This window comes from Oncorhynchus clarkii, chromosome 17 (assembly GCF_045791955.1).
Source record: "Oncorhynchus clarkii lewisi isolate Uvic-CL-2024 chromosome 17, UVic_Ocla_1.0, whole genome shotgun sequence".
NCBI lineage: Eukaryota > Metazoa > Chordata > Actinopteri > Salmoniformes > Salmonidae > Oncorhynchus > Oncorhynchus clarkii.
This window is the reverse complement of record NC_092163.1, coordinates 36476115-36498496: the sequence shown is the minus strand read 5'-3', so window position 1 is coordinate 36498496 and position 22382 is coordinate 36476115. Positions and strand designations below refer to the sequence as shown.

The following is a 22382-nucleotide window of genomic DNA, read 5'->3' as shown; positions in this document are numbered from 1 at the left end:
TTACCGTAACTTTTATTACCGTAACGTCACTTTTATTACCGTAACATCACTTTTATTACCGTAACTATTACCGTAACGTCACTTTTATTACCGTAACGTCACTTATATTACCATAATGTCACTGACTATACCATATCGTCATTGACTAAACTGTAACGACGCGCTCCAACCTGTATCCCTATGGAGGATAGCTTTCTCCGGGGCACGATGTCCGCTCGTGGCTCCTCTGCTGTCAGGCTCCCTCTGCTGCCGGCTGTCCTCAGGGGTTCATGCTGGGAGTCATTGGTGTCAGTCCCGGTGGTGGCGTGGTGGACGGTGGTGGCGAGGGGTTCCCGGTGGATGGCGATGGGCATGGGGATAGGGCGAGGGACACCCCGAGCCAGGCTGTTGGCGCGCGTGCTGTCGAGGCTGTCGGAGGAATTGCTGTGTGCCTGGCTAGACTGGCTGGTGATGGTCTCGCTGCGACGGTCGCGCTCAGACTGGTGGTCCAGGTAGGTGTCCTGGGCCGACTCAGTGCTGCTCTGCACCGTCACCGAGATGTAGGGCTTGGAGGTGGTGCGGGGCGGCACGGGCGGGGGCGCCGGCTTCTTACAGGTGGTGATGCATGTGGAGACTGGAGGGGATGGAGAGAGAGTTTTGAGTTAACAAGTCTTTATTGTTCTACAATGATATACTGTAAAGCTTTGAGGGTTCAGAGAGATCAATTCCTATGAAGTGGCGTCAGCGTGAATTTTGAAGACCGCTGTACTTTGTCTGTTCATTTGCATACCAACAAAGCTGATGTCAGGGAAAGTGTCACCACCTTTAATATAAGATACCTTTATCTCCAAGCAGAAATAAACAAACCAAATGCACGCTAGATTAGCGCGAAGGAGGAACACCCGCACCAACAGGAATCTTCTAAAGCGGAGAATTACATTTACTGGCACACGGAACATACAGTACATACCGTGCACATAATGTCATACAGGTGGTTAGCATGAGTCGCATGCATCAAAGTCCACATTTCAGATTCAGTCAATTAAATAATGAATGCAATTGCATGTGAACAGGAAGTACAGATCACCACCGGCTGATTGCTGAGTGGAGCCTATGGAGCTTTCACATAGCTTGATGAATAAGACAATTGATTCAAGTAATTCCAGCCCAGAACCCCTAGCCCGAAGAACACGATCCTAATCCCACGCTTCAGGTGATGTGACTGACTGAGGATGGATGCATCGAGAGACAGAGAGAGAGAGAGAGAGAGAGAGAGCAATTCCTGGTAATGGAGGACCAGTACCTGAGAAGCAGCTCCAATGGAGTGACTGACCATTCGGAAAAGCAGGTGTGCTGTTGATTAGCGCCGATCCTGTTTTTTCAGACCGTCTTTGTTTCTTTGTTTCTCCTCCTGTCCCATCGATGCCTTCTCCACTGAACCTACAATGCCTTTTCAACTCAAACTTCATCCCAAGTCAACTGAGGCTTTCAATCTTCGTCATTTAAATGTTTTGTTTGTTGTTTTACCTTCAATGCGCTTTTGAGATTATCTGAAGTATTTTGGGGGAAAATTCTTAACTATTATTATATATGTAACTCGAGTATGCCTAGAAGGCTCAGTCTGTTACGTTTGTAATTGTTTTTTGGCATTTATTTAAGAGGACCTCAATGAAAATGTTTTTTTGTTTGTCATCCTCGATTTATTTAAATTTAAATTCATTATCCACTTGTCTGGTTGTATTGTGTTTTAAATGATCAAATAAATCCATCTATCCATGGTAGAGTAATCACCCTGCTACACTACAGCCATCGAGGGAGTGATTCCTTTTATATCAATGAAGGCTGCTATACTGCCTGCGTTGCGTTGAGTCCAATGGAATCGTCGAGGTTCAATTCTCGATAGAATGAACGCGCGTCAGCTATCGAGAATTGAAATAACGAGAAATAAAGTTGATTTTGGTTGGTTTCTGGTGTAGCAGGTAGAGTGTCGAATTGACACGATGCTGATGGCGACGCAACGCGACACGTGTAGCGTAGCTGAAGTGTAAGCGAAGGGCTGTGGGGATGAAGTTGAGAAAGAAAGAAAAAGAGAGAGAGGGAGACGAGAAGCACTCCCAACTGAATAGAAGGAGGGTGTTGTGTGCAATCTGTTCTGCTACATCAGCATTTAACTGCGAAGGCCAATTCTACTCATTCCCCTCTTTGTCAACAGAATGGTGACATACAGTACAGCAGGTGACATGAGGGACATATTAAGGACGATACTCAGCAATAATATAATAACTAAAGGAACTCACCACTGTTGGATTACCAAATATATATATATTTTTTAAATGGTTACATATAATTTAGCAGACACTCTTATCCAGAGCAATTAGGGTAAAGTGCCTTGCTCAAGGGTACATTGATAGATTTTCACCTAGTCAGCTTGGGGATTCAAACCAGTGACTTTTTTGTTACTGACCCAACACTCTTAACCGCTAGGCTACCTGACGGAGTTCCTATTGTGTATTTTCATTATAGGAACTCCATTCCCACCCACGGCTTACCCCACCGCACACTAATGCTTTTCTAACAACATTTAATAGGGACTTATGTTTGTTTTTTTGCCGAGTCATGATAACTAAGCTCGGTGACCCACAATTGGAGCCATTAGGCTGTGTGTGTCCAAATCGACAAGGATACTGCCTTTGGATTGGGACACAGCCATAGTCTGGTTCAGTACATAAAGCACACATTCATGGCTTGCGAGACGATAGAAATGAATTATCAGTGAAGTGCTTTCAGTCATCACTGTAGCCCACGTGTTGGAATATAAGTAGGCTACATTAAACCACTTACTGATGCAGACTAGTTCAACACACTATCACAGCTTATTGTGAAATAGACAAAAATTACTTATCCAAAATTTGTGACAGGCACACGATAAAGTCCACTTTTCCATGTGCATTAAACGATTTTCATCACAACGCATTTTTCCATGTGCATTATACAATTTTCTTTCTTCATAACGCATTCGTGTACAATTCCAATTTGATGTGGCTAACATTAGCTAGGTTGCTAAAGTTAGCTAGGCTAGGGGTTAGGGGTTAGTCAACATGCTAGCTAAGTAGTTAAAGGGTTATGTTTAGAAGTTAGGTTAAAGTGTTAAGGTTAGTGTTAAGGGAAAAGTTAGCTAACATGCTAAGTAGTTGCAAAGTAGATAAAAAGTAGTAAAGTAGCGAAAAAACAAAAGTTATCCGTGATGAGATTGGAACACACAACCTTTGGGTTGTTCGACGTTTGCGTTATACACCTACACATCCTCCCTGACCAACTCCCTCCTATCATTTCTGTTTTAAGTAACCTACTGTCTTCATCTGTGATTGAAATGTACTGTATACAAAATCATGTACTGCACATGAAAACATTTCCAATAAGCAATAAGTGTCTATTTCACAATGGACTAGCTACATATTATTGACCAAATACTTATTTTCCACCATCATTTGCAAATACATTCATTAAAAATCCTACAATGTGATTTTCTGGATTTTTTTTCTTCTCATTTTCTCTTTTATTGTTGAAGTGTACCTATGATGAAAATTACAGGCCTCTCATCTTTTTAAGTGGGAGAACTTGCACAATTGGTGGCTGACTAAATACTTTTTTGCCCCATGACCCTATACCTGGCATGTACAGTGCCTTGCGAAAGTATTCGGCCCCCTTGAACTTTGCGACCTTTTGCCACATTTCAGGCTTCAAACATAAAGATATAAAACTGTATTTTTGTGTGAAGAATCAACAACAAGTGGGACACAATCATGGAGTGGAACGACATTTATTGGATATTTCAAACTTTTTTAACAAATCAAAAACTGAAAAATTGGGCGTGCAAAATTATTCAGCCCCCTTAAGGTAATACTTTGTAGCGCCACCTTTTGCTGCGATTACAGCTGTAAGTCGCTTGGGGTATGTCTCTATCAGTTTTGCACATCGAGAGACTGAATTTTTTTCCCATTCCTCCTTGCAAAACAGCACGAGCTCAGTGAGGTTGGATGGAGAGCATTTGTGAACAGCAGTTTTCAGTTCTTTCCACATATTCTCGATTGGATTCAGGTCTGGACTTTGACTTGGCCATTCTAACACCTGGATATGTTTATTTTTGAACCATTCCATTGTAGATTTTGCTTTATGTTTTGGATCATTGTCTTGTTGGAAGACAAATCTCCGTCCCAGTCTCAGGTCTTTTGCAGACTCCATCAGGTTTTCTTCCAGAATGGTCCTGTATTTGGCTCCATCCATCTTCCCATCAATTTTAACCATCTTCCCTGTCCCTGCTGAAGAAAAGCAGGCCCAAACCATGATACTGCCACCACCATGTTTGACAGTGGGGATGGTGTGTTGCTTTTACGCCAAACATAACGTTTTGCATTGTTGCCAAAAAGTTCAATTTTGGTTTCATCTGACCAGAGCACCTTCTTCCACATGTTTGGTGTGTCTCCCAGGTGGCTTGTGGCAAACTTTAAACAACACTTTTTATGGATATCTTTAAGAAATGGCTTTCTTCTTGCCACTCTTCCATAAAGGCCAGATTTGTGCAATATACGACTGATTGTTGTCCTATGGACAGAGTCTCCCACCTCAGCTGTAGATCTCTGCAGTTCATCCAGAGTGATCATGGGCCTCTTGGCTGCATCTCTGATCAGTCTTCTCCTTGTATGAGCTGAAAGTTTAGAGGGACGGCCAGGTCTTGGTAGATTTGCAGTGGTCTGATACTCCTTCCATTTCAATATTATCGCTTGCGCAGTGCTCCTTGGGATGTTTAAAGCTTGGGAAATCTTTTTGTATCCAAATCCGGCTTTAAACTTCTTCACAACAGTATCTCGGACCTGCCTGGTGTGTTCCTTGTTCTTCATGATGCTCTCTGCGCTTTTGACGGACCTCTGAGACTATCACAGTGCAGGTGCATTTATACGGAGGCTTGATTACACACAGGTGGATTGTATTTATCATCATTAGTCATTTAGGTCAACATTGGATCATTCAGAGATCCTCACTGAACTTCTGGAGAGAGTTTGCTGCACTGAAAGTAAAGGGGCTGAATAATTTTGCACGCCCAATTTTTCAGTTTTTGATTTGTTAAAAAAGTTTGAAATATCCAATAAATGTCGTTCCACTTCATGATTGTGTCCCACTTGTTGTTGATTCTTCACAAAAAAATACAGTTTTATATCTTTATGTTTGAAGCCTGAAATGTGGCAAAAGGTCGCAAAGTTCAAGGGGGGCGAATACTTTCGCAAGGCACTGTAAGTTTCTCACTTATGGGTGGCACAAATTGGGATTTGGGGGAGGGGAATGGGAAGGGTATATGCAAACTAAATTCTGTAGTATTACTATATTTAAAAAACTGTAGTGTTTTTGGGGACATTACTGTAATATTAATTATGGTATTCTACAGTATACAAGACAATTTTATACTAAGTACTACACATGATCTAGGGTCTTCCAGCATGACAACGACCCGAATCACACAGCCAGGGCAACTAAGGAGTGGCTCTGTAAGAAGCATCTCAAGGTCCTGGAGTGGCCTAGCCAGTCTCCAGACCTGAACCCAATAGAAAATCTTTGGAGGGAACTGAAAGTGAGCTGAATTTCCTAAATTACAAGCAGTTATAGTTAAAGGCTAACAACAAGCACTAAGCATGACACATACAATATAGGCCAATGCCATGGCACATCACATTTTGGACATCTGGGCAAAAACTGGAACCGTCCTAAATCAAAAATGCCATGACCTTTTTCTAGCACATTTCCTGAGGCAATCCCCCAAAATGTTTTACCCTTGGCCTAAAGGAAATGTGTACGACTATGACAACTCTTTCAAAACAGCTCAAACTTGGTACGAGGCGTGGTGTGAACATAAAACATACAGGAACTCAAGTCCTTTTGTTCACCTGACTTAGAATTCCTCACAATCAAATGCCGACCGCATTATCTACCAAGAGAATTCTCTTCGATCATAGTCACAGTCGTGTATATTCCCCCCAAAGCAGACACATCGACGGCCCTGAAAGAACTTCATTCAAATCTATGTAAACTGGAAACCACATATCCTGAGGCTGCATTTACAGTGCCTTGCGAAAGTATTCGGCCCCCTTGAACTTTGCGACCTTTTGCCACATTTCAGGCTTCAAACATAAAGATATAAAACTGTATTTTTTTGTGAAGAATCAACAACAAGTGGGACACAATCATGAAGTGGAACGACATTTATTGGATATTTCAAACTTTTTTAACAAATCAAAAACTGAAAAATTGGGCGTGCAAAATTATTCAGCCCCTTTACTTTCAGTGCAGCAAACTCTCTCCAGAAGTTCAGTGAGGATCTCTGAATGACGCCATTTTGTTGCTACCAGCCTATAGACATAAACTAAAACAGGAAGCAACCGCACTCAGGTCTGTTCAACGCTGGTCCGACCAATCGTACTCAATCCAAACTCGTTATTAAGCTCGAGACCCTGGGTCTCGACCCCGCCCTGTGCAACTGGGTCCTGGACTTCCTGATGGGCCGCCGCCAAGGGTGAGGGTAGGTAACAACATCTCCACCCCGCTGATCCTCAACACTGGGGCCCCACAAGGGTGTGTTCTCAGCCCTCTCCTGTACTCCCTGTTCACCCACGACTGCGTGGCCATGCACGCCTCAAACTCAATCAAGTTTGCAGACGACACTACAGTGGTAGGCTTGATTACCAACAACGATGAGACGGCCTACAGGGACGAGGTGAGGGCCCTCGGAGTGTCGTGTCAGGAAAATAACCTCACACTCAATGTCAACTAAACAAAGGAGATGATCATGGACTTCAGGAAACAGCAGAGGGAGCAGCCCCCTATTCACATTGAAGGGACAGTAGTGGAGAGGGTGGAAAGTTTTAAGTTCCTCGGCGTACACAAACTGAAATGGTCCACCCACACAGACAGTGTGTTGAAGAAGGTGCAGCCTCAGGAGCCTGAAGAAATTTGGCTTGTCACCAAAAACACTCACAAACCTTTACAGATGCATCACCGCCTGGTACGGCAACTGCTCCGCACATAACCATAAGGCTCTCCAGAGGGTAGTGAGGTCTGCACAACGCATCACCGGGGGCAAACTACCTACCCTCCAGGACACCTACAACACCCAATGTCACAGGAAGGCCAAAAATATCATCAAGGACAACAACCACCCGAGCCACTGCCTGTTCACCCCGCTATCATCCAGAAGGCGAGGTCAGTACAGGTGCATCAAAGCGGGGACCGAGAGACTGAAAAACAGCTTCTATCTCAAGGCCATCAAACTGTTAAACAGCCTTCACTAACATTGAGTGGCTACTGACTCAACTCCAGCCACTTTAATAATGGAAAAAATGTATCACTAGCCACTTTAAACTATGCCACTAATGTTAACATACCCTACATTACTCATCTCATATGTATATACTGTACTGTATACAGTGCCTTGCGAAAGTATTCGGCCCCCTGAACTTTGCGACCTTTTGCCACATTTCAGGCTTCAAACATAAAGATATAAAACTGTATTTTTTTGTGAAGAATCAACAACAAGTGGGACACAATCATGAAGTGGAACAACATTTATTGGATATTTCAAACTTTTTTAACAAATCAAAAACTGAAAAATTGGGCGTGCAAAATTATTCAGCCCCTTTACTTTCAGTGCAGCAAACTCTCTCCAGAAGTTCAGTGAAGATCTCTGAATGATCCAATGTTGACCTAAATGACTAATGATGATAAATACAATCCACCTGTGTGTAATCAAGTCTCCGTATAAATGCACCTGCACTGTGATAGTCTCAGAGGTCCGTTAAAAGCGCAGAGAGCATCATGAAGAACAAGGAACACACCAGGCAGGTCCGAGATACTGTTGTGAAGAAGTTTAAAGCCGGATTTGGATACAAAAAGATTTCCCAAGCTTTAAACATCCCAAGGAGCACTGTGCAAGCGATAATATTGAAATGGAAGGAGTATCAGACCACTGCAAATCTACCAAGACCTGGCCGTCCCTCTAAACTTTCAGCTCATACAAGGAGAAGACTGATCAGAGATGCAGCCAAGAGGCCCATGATCACTCTGGATGAACTGCAGAGATCTACAGCTGAGGTGGGAGACTCTGTCCATAGGACAACAATCAGTCGTATATTGCACAAATCTGGCCTTTATGGAAGAGTGGCAAGAAGAAAGCCATTTCTTAAAGATATCCATAAAAAGTGTTGTTTAAAGTTTGCCACAAGCCACCTGGGAGACACACCAAACATGTGGAAGAAGGTGCTCTGGTCAGATGAAACCAAAATTGAACTTTTTGGCAACAATGCAAAACGTTATGTTTGGCGTAAAAGCAACACAGCTGAACACACCATCCCCACTGTCAAACATGGTGGTGGCAGCATCATGGTTTGGGCCTGCTTTTCTTCAGCAGGGACAGGGAAGATGGTTAAAATTGATGGGAAGATGGATGGAGCCAAATACAGGACCATTCTGGAAGAAAACCTGATGGAGTCTGCAAAAGACCTGAGACTGGGACGGAGATTTGTCTTCCAACAAGACAATGATCCAAAACATAAAGCAAAATCTACAATGGAATGGTTCAAAAATAAACATATCCAGGTGTTAGAATGGCCAAGTCAAAGTCCAGACCTGAATCCAATCGAGAATCTGTGGAAAGAACTGAAAACTGCTGTTCACAAATGCTCTCCATCCAACCTCACTGAGCTTGAGCTGTTTTGCAAGGAGGAATGGGAAAAAATGTCAGTCTCTCGATGTGCAAAACTGATAGAGACATACCCCAAGCGACTTACAGCTGTAATCGCAGCAAAAGGTGGCGCTACAAATGATTAACTTAAGGGGGCTGAATAATTTTGCACGCCCAATTTTTCAGTTTTTGATTTGTTAAAAAAGTTTGAAATATCCAATAAATGTCATTCCACTTCATGATTGTGTCCCACTTGTTGTTGATTCTTCACAAAAAAATACAGTTTTATATCTTTATGTTTGAAGCCTGAAATGTGGCAAAAGGTCGCAAAGTTCAAGGGGGCCGAATACTTTCGCAAGGCACTGTACCATCTACTGCATCTTGCCGTTCGGCCATCACTCATTCATATATTTTTATGTACTGATTCATTCCTTTACACTTGTGTGTGTACAAGGTAGTTGTGAAATTGTTAAGTTAGATTACTTGTTAGATATTACTGCATGGTCGGAACTAGAAGCACAAACATTTCGCTACACTCACATTAACATCTGCTAACCATGTGTATGTGACAAATAACATTTGATTTGAGGCTGGTCCTTCCATTGAGATGTACAGTATTTCAAACCCTAATATTGTTATGTTAGTAAGATCTCCCTATGACTGTCCATCTCAACTACTCTATGGGCACCAGCTTTTTAAAAACCCTCACAGCAGCTTTTAAAAACCCTAGCAGCAACAAACATGCGAGGGAACTCGGAAACAAACACTCCAAACAAAAGATCTGTTGTGTGGCTTGATCCACAGACAGCCTTAGCCTCAATATGTGTCGCGACCTCACCTAATTAATGTTGCACGGTATACCAAAGCTTTTTCGATACTAGTACATGAAAAACGGTTCGGTACTAGATTTTTAAAAATAAATAACAACTTTCGGTACTTCTTTCAAATGTGTCTCACATCGTCTACTGATTGAGGATGAAGTCTCTCTATCAGCACAGCTGATGTCCCCTGTTTACGCGTGAGCACCGTGCCTGCTCCACTTTTAGCCTGCACTGGGAGTCTGGGCTGCATCATGTTAGCTCCCCACCACAGGAGGTTGGTGGCACCTTCATTGGTCATTGCTGGAGAAGAATATGTGGAAAGGTATCAACAACAAACACATGGCTTCCATGAGTTTGATGCCATTCCATTCGCCCCGTTCCAGCCATTATTATGAGCCGTCCTCCCCTCAGCAGCCTCCACTGCAGTCCCCACTCTTGCTGCAAAGAAGTTAACAAACTTGAATAATGCAACACGGCACGCAGAAAAGCTAAAACTGTTAATTACTGTTCGCAAAACAAAATGTCCATTACAGGCTAGAAGAATTTACAATGCAAGAAGATGCATGTAGCTTCCATCTTAGTAGGCTAACTTTCCTTGTTAGCTTACTGCTAAAGCTAACATCAATTCACTACCCTAGTACCTTGTTTGTGATAATATGCAAACCACAACGTAAAATATTGCTGATTTGAAAGCTGATCGTCACAAAAAAACGTTATTAATTCACTTTGTGTCCTCTGTCTCATGTCTCTCCCAATCAAGATCATGTTCACTTGATCCTTGAACTGATTGTGTGTAAATGATGTCATGGGTCTTAAAGAAACAGCACACACTTTTATAAAAGAAGAGATTTCTTCGTCTATGCAAATGTTGTTGATCAGTACAATAAAATAAGTCCCAAATGCATGCACACTCTATTGAACACTATTGAAAATGCATTCTTCTGTATTGTGCGATCACGCCTAGGCTACATCTTGATTTACCCAGTTTATCGATAGACTAGAGATTTACCATTCAAATAAATAATTACAATTATGTGGTTATGTAGTTAAAATATTTTTTATTTTATTTAGTTTTTTACAAATGTATTATTTGATTGTATAATTGATTCATTAAAGCATACATTCAAAAATCAAACGTCAAATGTAATGATATTGAACTCAAAATATCTATATGGATGCAATTCTGGACCTGGGCTAATACGCCTTTTTTGTTGTTGTTGCCATTGTCTCGTTGTGGTATCAAGTACCGCGATGGTATCGAGTATCTTGATAATAAACCTGGTATCAAAGTCCAAATTCAGGTATCGTGACACTACACCTAATGATACGCACACATGAACTCACTCGCGTCTTGCTGTAAATCGCCAGGCTAGTTTTTGCGCTGCCTCGTTGCTGCATCAAAGTACAGGCTAGCTCTCGGTTACAGTAGAATGGCTGAGCTGGAACTACTAAGGCTTGTCTCTAGGTGAAACGACAGGCTGCACCACTGAGAAAAACTGTACGCCCTTGTGTCACTCCAAAACCACAGACAATTCATGAAGAGTCTCAGTGTAAAAGAACTGCAAACTTTCAACGTCTTCTCACTGTAAATGTTGTAAAAGACTATCCAGAACAAAAAAAAATTGTCTTGTACAAAATGGTACATAAATCCCTACAGCAAGGTCAAGAGCAAGAGGGGGGCCTTCACTTGGAATGCAATAACAATACACAGAATGTTTCAAATACATAGGTTTCACATTGACAAAGAACATACCAGCATGACGGGTTGAGCCCTGAATAATGGATGCTCTTCGGAATGCTCTGGCTTTCACCATTCTGTCACTACTAGCAACAATAACACTGTACCCAGTTGCTTCTCTCGCTCTCCTCATACACTAGAAGTTGCCTCACCTCGCATATCTAGTTCAAATGGTGCCGTCACATTCTTTCCCACAACAGTAGAGCTTTTAGAACTGTACAACAATGGCAAATAGCTTGTGTAAGGACGAGTAGAAGTACACATTTCCAATGTTGTCATCCCATCTCTTCATTGACATACCACCGATAACATAATCAGTAACTACCATGGTCGGGCCCCAGGGAAAGAGTTTTCTAAAGAGAGACAGGAAAGCAACACATGTTGTCAAAGATGTACTGCCATATCGACCGTTGTGAGTCGTTGATTCCTGTGTTATGTATGGGTCTGCGGGTCACACTTAATATGGCAAAAATCCTATACCAGAGTAAATATCTGGGTAATACATTATAATATATGTAATTACCCTGTAATAGGATAGAAGTAAACACTTATGGCTTGCTTACCATCTTTTTGCAGACGTTTTAGAAAACCTATTATGAAACAGGTTTGCACCGTGTACAGTAACTGCTTGTAAGTAAGATTATATGACATAAATTATCTAAGACTAGGCCTATATGAGAACATATTCCCTCATAGCTAGCCAGGAATAAGACTTTTGTGAATTAGTCAATGTGTTTCCCTGCTGTTTAGTGCTATACCTGTATCCCCGAGCTTTTGACAGACATCCATGCCAGGGGAAGATAGTGCTGAAGGGGGACTAGTGACCACTGCCTGTCTGCCAACTCTAATAACAGAGACGTCGACAGGGCTGAAGGGGCTTGTCGTCGCAATGGCAGCTATGTGACATGCTGGCTCCACTCCAGATGCCAGTCTGTATGTTTGTGTGCATGTTCGAGACGCATTTTTTGGATACTTGCCCTGCCCTATGGGGCACCAAGTGGCATATTATTATTGCATAATTACAAACAGTCTGCCCAGAATTTATCCTTGTGTGAACCCCCCCCCCCCCCCAAAAAAATCTGATTATCTTACAAAAAACCCTAACAGATGGAAAATCATAAATGACCTCCTCTTTTCAAATCACACAGAGATTATTCATGCTGGTTTACATGGTTATTGAGGCTGTGGGTTTTGGGTTTGCCTATAACCTACATCAGGCTAGCTCTGTTGCAAAGAGATGGATACAGAAGAGAGGACACATCTCGAGAAGGGGAAAAAAAGGGTGCATCTCAATAGTTTAAAGTAGCTTCCTTTAGTTGTCTTCTTTAGGTCATTTGCACGGGACATTAAAAAAAAAATGACAGGCGAGAGGAAGCCACTTGAGACTTTTGAGATGCACCCAATTAAATGTGAAATGTGTGATCTCCTACCAACACGGGAAGAGAGTGCAGCTGTCTCCAGAGTACATTTCCCTCCCAATTTCTGGCTATTATGCATAAGTCACTCACACACACAACATAAGACAGCCCCAATGTGCGATGACTGCGATGACGCAACTAATCTTTCCGCCAGTTACGTACATAATGTTGATGCTGACAAAGCTTGCTTTCAGAAGCCATCTGCAAAGCAGTTTAAAGCTTTGCAAACAGTCCAGCTAAATACTGTTCCTGCTTAATGGCACTAATTGAATGAAGCTCAGGCGGTACGGGTTGTTGGCTGCCACCACCAAACTGAAATCCTATTAAATAGGAGTAGCTGTTCTGACTTAAACAGAAGGACTAAAACAAAAACAACACTGGAAACCCAGAGATTTGTTCAAAATGTTTACTCTGACTGGAATGCGTGTGGACAACGGTCCGGTCTTCTGCCATCTGTATTAACGGTCAAGCTATCAACTGGCGGGACTCTAGTTCACCATGAGTTATTGGAAGTGTAAAAAATAATATATCATGGACAGATGCAAACTAAGCAGGATAGTTGTCATGACAAGTCATTCCATCCCACTGGGCACATACTGGTTGAATCAACCCTGTTTCAACTCCCGAGTGGCACAGCGGTCTAAGGCTTGCTTCTGAAGCTAAGCAGGGTTGGTCCTGGTCAGTTCCTGGATGGGAGACCAGATGCTGCTGGAAGTGGTGTTGGAGGGCCTGTAGGAGGCACTCTTTCCTCTGGTCTAAAAAAAAATAACCCAATGCCCCAGGGCACTGCCCTGTGTAGGGTGCCGTCTTTCGGATGGGATGTTAAACAGGTGTCCTGACTCTCTGAGGTCATTAAAGAACCCATGGCACTTATCGTAAGAGTAGGGGTGTTAACCCCGGTGTCCTGGCTAAAATCTCAATCTAGCCCTCAAACCATCACGGTCACCTAATAACCCCCAGTTTACAATTGGCTCATTATTCCCCCTCCTCTCCCCTGTAACTATTCCCCAGGTCGTTGCTGCAAATGAGAACGTGTTTTCAGTCAACTTACCTGGTAAAATAACGGATAAATAAATAAGACAGTGCACAATTGGCCCAACTTCATTCGAGTTTGGCCGGTGTAGGCCTTCATTGTAAATACGAATTTGTGCTTAACTGACTTGCCTAGCTAAATAAAATAAATATTGAATAATATAAAAATTCTACGTGTATTGTGATGTGGAAAATACATCATCAGCCAGTACTGTTTTCATCTAACTTCAATCAGCGTTGTCAACATTGAAATGAAGGTAAAACTTTAACTTAAATACATTGACTTAACCCGACTAACAGGTTGTAACATCAATATAATCATTAGAACTGTTTATACGTTGAACTTTTGTTGAAAAGTCCACATAGAAATGTAAAAATGTTTTTTTATACGATAATCAATATACTGTATCTAAGCCCATTCAATCTGTCCCATGAGGTGGTTTGAGTAAAATTATTATTATTCAATTTTTTTCAGCAGAATTGACATTGAAATGACTAAAACTAAATCCTAACGATAATGATAATAGACTTAAATGTATAGTCTCTTTACTCTCTCCAGCTTGCTAACAGTCATCGAAATGAAAGCTAGAAAGTCGGGGCAAAGGAAATATGACGGCAAGGAAATAGAACCAATTTTAAGTGCGGCCATCCGGACCTTTGTCAATTTGGTCATATGTGCATTTTAATTCTTAAAACCTGTTTGGGATAGGGGCAGTATTTTCACGTACGGATGAAAAGCGTGCCCAAAGTAAACTGCCTGCTACTCAGGCCAAGAAGCTAGGATGTGCGCATATAATTGGTAAATTTGGATAGGAAACACTAAAGTTTCTAAAACTGTTAAAATTATGTCTGAGTATAACAAAACTTATTTGGCAGGCGAAACCCCGAGGACAAACCACCCAGGAAATTTTATTTTTGAGGTAACTGTTTTCAATTGGTTTTCTATGGGAATCTAGATTTCTGAGGCATCTGGTTGCAGTTCCTAGGGCTTCCACTAGATGTCAACAGTCGTTATAAATTGGTTGATGTTTATATTTTGAGTAATGAAGAAGTATGGCTGTTCAGACTGAGTGTCGAGTCTAGTGTACTGTTGTGTTTGGGGCGCGTGACCTGGCGCTCCCTCCACTTTAATTGTATCCGCTATTGAACACGGTTTATTCCGTCTTAAATGTTATCGATTATTTATGTTTTAAAATATCTAAAGTTGGATTAGGAAAGTTGTTTGAAATGTTTGGACCAAGATTACAGGTAATTTATTAGATAATGTGTAGTCATGTTGGGCGAGTTGGAACCTGTGTTGTTCTGAATCAAACACGCCAAATAAATTGACATTTTGGGGATATAACGACGGAATTAATCAAACAAAAGGACCATTTGTGATGTTTATGGGACATATTGGAGTGCCAACAGAAAAAGATCGTCAAAGGTAAGGCATGAATTATATCGTTATTTCTGAGTTGTGTCGCGCCTGGCGGGTTGAAATATGATTGTCATGTGTTTGTTTGATGGGGTGCTGTCCTCAGGTAATAGCATGGTTTGCTTTCGCAGTAAAGCCTTTTTGAAATCGGATACGGTGGCTGGATTAACAAGAAGTTAAGCTTTATTTTTGTGTATTACAATTGTATGAAAGTTAAATATTTCGAATAATTTATTTTGAATTTAACATTTGAGTGCTAAATGAGTAGATGATGATCAAGTAGAGATACTGGTGTGCAAAAGAGAAGAAAAGTAAATAAAATAAAAACAATTATGGGGATGAGGCAGGAAGATTAGGTGGGCTATTTACAGATGGACTATGTACAGCTGCAGTGATCAGTTAGCTGCTCAGATAGTTGATGTTTAAAGTTGGTGAGGGAAATAAAAGTCTCCAACTTCAGCGATTTTTGCAATTCGTTCCAGTCACTGGCAGCAGAGAACTGGAAGGAAAGGCGGCCAAATTAGGTGTTGGCTTTTGGGATGATCAGTGAGATATACCTGCTGGAACGTGTGCTACGGGTGGGTGTTGTTATCGTGACCAGTGAACTGAGATAAGGCAGAGCTTTACCTAGCATAGACTTATAGATGACCTGGAGCCAGTGGGTCTGGCGACGAATATGTAGCGAGGGCCAGCCGACTAGAGCATACAGGTCGCAGTGGTGGGTGGTATAAGGGGATTTTGTAGATGACATCGCCGAAGTCAAGGATCGGTAGGATTGTCAGTTTTACTAGGGTAAGGTTCGCGGCATGAGTTTAGGAGGCTTTGTTGCGAAATAGAAAGCCGATTATAGATTTGATTTTGGATTGGAGATGTTTAATATGGGTCTGGAAGGAGAGTTTACAGTCTAGCCAGACACCTAGGTATTTATAGCCTGTCCACATATTCTAGGATGGAACCGTCCAGGGTGGGGATGCTAGTCGGGCAGGTGCGGGCGGGTTGAAAAGCATGCATTTGGTTTTACTAGCATTTAAGAGCAGTTGGAGGCCACGGAAGGAGTGTTGAATGGCATTGAAGCTCGTTTGGAGGTTAGTTAGCGCAGTGTCCAAGGAAGGGCCAGAAGTATACAGAATGGTGTTGTCTGCCTAGAGGTGGCTCAGGGAATTGCCCGCAGCAAGAGCGACATCATTGATATATACAGAGAAAAAAGTTGGCCCGAGAATTGAACCCTGTGGTACCCCCATAGAGACTGCCAGAGGTCCGGACAACATGCCCTCCGATTTGACACACTGAACTCTGTCTGCAAAGTAGTTGGTGAACCAGGTGAGGCAGTCATTAGAAAAAACAAGGCTATTGAGTCTGCCGATAAGAATACGGTGATTGACAGAGTCGAAAGCCTTGGCCAGGTCGATGAAGATGGCTGAACAGTACTGTATTTTATCGATGGTGGTTATGATATAGTTTAGTACCTTCAGCATGGTTGAGGTGCACCCGTGACCGGCTCGGAAGCCGGATTGCACAGCGGAGAAGGTACGGTAGAATTCGAAATGGTCAGTGATCTGTTTATTAACTTGGCTTTCGAAGACTTTAGATAGTAGGATATACTTGGTGGTGGGTGGGTCCATGAAACAATCCCATAGTGTCCCACTGTTCCGGAGGGAGACCCACACAAGCCCAGAAGCAATAAAAGCAATTAAGGGGGGGGGGGGGGGGGGGGGTAGCAGTCGATATGGCCCTCAGGCATCAGATCTGTAACTAAGGATGGATGGAGGGAGAACAGTATTGTTGGGTGGAGAAGCTGCCTCAACGTGTGAAAGAAAGTGAGTTGTAAACCACTTTAGGTGGTTTATTGCTTTTGTGCTGATAGTCCTCTATGGCGTCAACGATACTAAACAAACACAAATGTCTCATGGCACACAATTCCCACTGTCAGTTTAACTCAGTCTTACTTTGTGGCTTAACTCCTACAGTACCACGTGACACCGGCACATTTTTGCTTTTTACTTATTTTGCTTGTACCATTGGACTTGTCTATTTCTTCTGCATCCACTGATATCAACCATTGGTCTGTGTGATTAACAGGGGTTGAGCTAGAGCGATGTATGTGAGACAAGGGCAGATCCCGAAAAGGTCCGGGGGTGATTCTTCTCACAAAAAAACGTCTATAAAATTCAAATGGGTTTCACAAAAAAACTATTATGACCCATCTATGAAAAGCTGAGACTCTCACGAACACGTACATTTAATGTATTGCTCTATGATGCTCACAAGCCACTCAAGAGTAGTTAGGAGGTAAGGAGTAGCTTCATTCTATAGCTAGAGGACTCCTGATATCTCCAGGAGTGATAAGTAAAAATGTGTGTCTTTTTATCTGTTGTCTTTTTGCTAGCTAGGGCCATTTACTTTAAAGTGCTGCCTGTTTTCCCAGTAGCCTACTTGGTGTGTGAACTGCCGACTGCTAATAACTTGCAGATGATTGCTGATACATCAGCCAGGATCAAGGGGCAGGGCAATTTGTGACATGCTTGGTAATCAGTGGCTGTATTGGAGGGGGGAGTTGTTTCTCCTCTCCTAAGCTATCAGCAATTAGTACAGGGGGGGGGGGGGGGGGTGCTCTTCACCTCTGCTAGGCAATTAGCAATTAGTGTTAGTACTTCAGTCTCCCCTGGTTTCTTAGCGGTGGTCTTGTCGGCAAAACTAAGATCATCACCGAAAACAAAGACAGTTCTGTCGAGTTGTTCAAGGAAGGAAAGAAGGTGCCGCTCTCACTTGAGTATCTTACCTAGTTATTTTCAGATGATCTCATTTAGCTCTTTTGTAGCTTTGGCAACTTTCTATACCTCACCCTTTCCAAATCCCCCCCAACTCAGAAGACAGACAATTTGCGTGACCTCATCTTTACTAGAGGCTGTTTTCCTACTAATCTCACTGCAAACCCCATCCAGGTCTCTGATCACTACTTTGTTACCCTTTTCTGTCTCCCTTTCCTCCAGCCCCTACCCAGATGGTCATGATCTGTCAATCGTTCTCCTCTTCTATCCTATCATCACTCCTGCTAAATCCTTCTCCCTCCTCGACCCTACTCTCCTCACTTTCCGCATCCTATGACTCTCACATTCCCCTTTCCTGCTGGTCGGCTCATCCATCCCCTCTTGCTCTGTGGCTGAGTGACTCATTACGAGCTTACAGGGCTGTGGACAGCTGAGCAAAAATGGAAAACTAAACTTCTGGAGGACCTATCATACTTTACTCTCTCCATCTTCTCTTCCCCTGTATCAGCTGCTAAAGCCACTTTCTATCACTCTAAAGTTCACGCTTCGGCCTCTAAACCTAGGAAACTATTTTCCACCTTCTCACTCTCTTCTCTCTATAGTCACTCTGCTCTTTCATATCCTCAAATGGTCACTCCCATCATTGCTATGTGGATGACACGCAACTACCCCCCCCCCCCCCCCCCAGTTTCACCCAGCAAATATTCTTTGGGTGACCCTGGACAACATCTTCCCCTTCTCCGCTAACATGACATTAGTGACTCGTTCATGCTCTACAATATCCGTAGAGTACGACCCTACCTCACAAAAGAAGCAGCGCATGACCTAATCCAGTCACTTATCTCCTGTCTGGGCTTCCTGCTTGTGCCATCAAACCCCTGCAACTTATCCAGAACGCTGACGCCTGGTTTTTAACATCCCCAACTTCTCCCAAGTCACCCTGCTTGTCCACACATTCCAACGGGCTTCCAGCTGAAGCTCACATACACTACAAGACCATAGCACTTGCCTACGGAGCAAGAACTGCCCCTTCCTACCATGCTCAAACGCTACAGCCCAAGCACTGCGTTCTGCCACCTCTGGTCTCTTGGCCCTCCCACACCTACCGGAGGGCAGGTCCCACTCAACCCAGTCCAAGCTCTGCTTTGTCCTGGCACCCCAATGGTGGGACCAGCTTCCCCCTGAAGCTAGTACAGCAGAAACACAACCTCAACACAGGAGGTTGATGGCACCTTAATTGGGGAGAATGGGCATGTGGTAATGACCGTCGAGGAATGGTATCAAACACACGGTTTATAGGTGTTTAATGCTGTTCCATTTGCTCCTTTCCGGCCATTATTATGAGCAGTTATTCCCTCAGCAGCCTCCACTACTCTTTGAAGAGTATCTCAAATAATTTCCCCCCCCCCCATGCCAGTGATGTCCCACCTAGCTATTTTAAGATTAACTGCAAATTGTGTCTGCTAAATGACTTGTTCTACATAGAATATCATAGGGAATCCCAGGACATGGGGTCTGTAATAAACTCATAGCTGCAGTCAAACTCCGCAACAGTTGTCACTGACTAGTTGGATATATTTCCCACTGGGCAAACCATTTATGCACTTACAACATTCATATGCATTTTCGCTCAGGGTTTTTCTTGGGGGAACTTTTTATTTATTGACATTTGCCAATAACAAATCAACTGTTTTTCAAAAGAAAATGGTAAAACACTTAATTGTGAGGCTAAATATAGGGCTGGACATGCAGATAAATGAAAGTAAAACAAATAAAAATGCTTGGGTCCTTGAGCCTGATGAGGTTAACAGATAATATTCCATTGGTTCAGGGTGACATACAGTATAGACATTTATTTTTTTGCATGGCCTCAAATTCTAGATGTAACATGGTAAAACGAAATATGTTATCTTACATTTGGTATGGTTACTTAAGCCACAAATGAAAGGAGGTTGGATGGGTAGGCTACTTAGTATGTTAGCAAACCCCTAACCTTAACCCTAATGCAGTATTCCTTAAAGGGCCGTAGCCATTTCCTGCAGTCAAATTACCTAGCGGCCTCATGGGTGGAATGTTAATATTTGTTCTGATATGATAATTCAACTTTTTTTTAAAAATAACACCTCATCCAGGGTTTGTCAAATTGTTTTGTTATATTTCAGTCTCTGTGATGTATACTGAACCAAAATATGAACACAACATCTAAAGTGTTGCTTCATGAGCTGAAATAAAAGATCCCAGAAATGTTCAATTAGCACAAAACGCTTCTCTAAAATTGTGCACAAATTTGTTTACATCCCTGTTAGTGATAATTTCAAGATAATCCGTCCACCTGACTAGAAGCTGGTTAAACATGATCATTACACAGGTGTGCCTTGTGCTGGGGACAATTAAAAACCACTCAAAAATTTGTTGTTTTATCACAACACAATGCCACAGTTGTCTCAAGTTGAGCGGAGTGTGCAATTGGCATGCTGAGTGCAGGAATGTCAACCACAGCTGTTGCCAGAGAATTGAATGTTAATTTCTCTACCATAAGCCACCTCCAACATCATTTTAGAGAATTTGGAAGTACATCCAACCGGCCTCACAACCGCAGACCATGTGTAATCACGCCAGCCCAGGACCTCCACATCCAGCATCTTCACCTGCTGAGACCAACCACCCGGACAGCTGATGAAACTAAGGAGTAGTACTGTCTGTAATGAAGCCCTTTTGTGGGGAAAAGCTCATTCTGATTGGCTGGGCCTGGCTCCCAAGTGGGTGGGCATATGCCCTCCCAGGCCCACCTATGGCTGCGCCCCTGCCCAGTCATGTGAAATCCATAGATTAGTAAAATCGTTGAATCTATATTTTTGTTCAGTATATATTTTGTTGTATGGATACATATATAATACGTTGTAGAACAATCCACAAATATATATATATATATATATATATATATATATATATATATATATATATATATATATATATATATATATATATATATATATATATATATATATATATATATATATATATATATACAGTGGGTTTACTGCCTGTTCAGGCAGTTAACCCACTGATCCTAGGCCGTCATTAAAAATAAAAATTTGTTCTTAACTGACTTGCCTAGTTAAATAAAGTTTTTTTTTTTTTAAGATACACACAATATATATATATATATATAAAAAAAATGGAGACCAATCCACACTCATATATATATTTATATATATACACAGTGTGTGGATTGTTCTCCATCCGCCCCGGATTCAGAATATACCATCTTCATAGTCATGGCATTCTTGGTTCAATAGTTAGCTACTGATGAATGAATGTCCATCGAATTTCCTATATAAAACAAATTTGACCTCGGTTGACTTAACGTTACACCGCGCGCGCTCTGATCTCGATTCACGAATATTGCGCATCTATAGGCTAAACTGTGGCTAAATATTACGAAAGTCAACTGTCATTGTGCAGGTTTACTGTCAAAATCAAATACAGCTACAGTAATATATCCATCCAAACAGTATCCCTTGCATTATACTCGCTAACATTATAGTTTGCAAAGCTGTTCAGGACTTAAAATGAGAACCGATTTGGATAAATAGTTATTTCCATAAAAGTCACAGCCGAGGTAAACATTATTGTCAAAAAACACTTACCCTTGTATCAGAAGATAAAAACTGAAAACGAAGCCTAGAAATGGCTTCGGGATTGCAGGAGCTGTTACTTCGAAACAACCCGTTTCAACACAAGCTTCTTGGTAAAGCCTTCTTTTGTATTGCCCAGTTCCCAGGAAACGGTGGGAAAAGAGGCGTGGTGATTACGGTCAAGAGCGCTGCGATGTGGAGGCTTTGGACGTGGAAGTAGGCTATCATTTCATGGATACAAAATAGCAAGGAAACTCATGATGGCAATTCAAACCAACTGAGTGTGTCTTTCAGCCTCTGTATCACGAGTGGTTCATAGTCTAGTAGAGAGGGAGAGAGAGACATGCTTCAGCCTCCACCGACGCCAACTTCACAGGTGGCCAAGCCTGGACCATAGCCAAGGGTGACTGACCTTGTCAGATATGGGATAACAACAGGATGTGTTCACAGCCTGGTATCATAGACTAGACATAACATAGTACATGTAAATCTTGCATGCTCAAATTAGTATGATATGTTACATTTGGTATAGTTACATAAAGCAGATGGTTACTTGGGTGGCTGTATAACCAAACGTTTAGCAACCCAAAGGTTGTGAGTTTGAATCTCATCATGGACAACTTTAGCATTTTAGCAACTTTTCAACTACTTACTACTTTTTTAGCGACAGTACTTTGCAACTACTTAGGATATTAGCTAACCCTTCCCCTTTTAGCTAACAATTTCACAAACCCTAACCGTAACCCTTTAACCTAACTCCTAAACCTAACCCCTAGCCTAGCTAACGTTAGTCAGATAACTATTAACCACCTATCCACCTAGCTAGAATTCATAGCATGTCATACA

The 22382-nt window shown here is 42.1% G+C and overlaps 1 protein-coding gene across 2 annotated transcripts in view; it reads right to left on the bottom strand.

The window, feature by feature from the left end:
- Positions 1–22382, bottom strand: part of LOC139369721 (discs, large (Drosophila) homolog-associated protein 4b) — a 45058-nt gene that overhangs the window by 8152 nt on the left and 14524 nt on the right. For both annotated transcript variants that reach the window (XM_071108981.1, XM_071108980.1), the window contains one exon: positions 171–613. In XM_071108981.1, coding sequence (XP_070965082.1) covers positions 171–613 — 443 coding nt within the window. The remainder of the gene's footprint in view (positions 1–170; positions 614–22382) is intronic.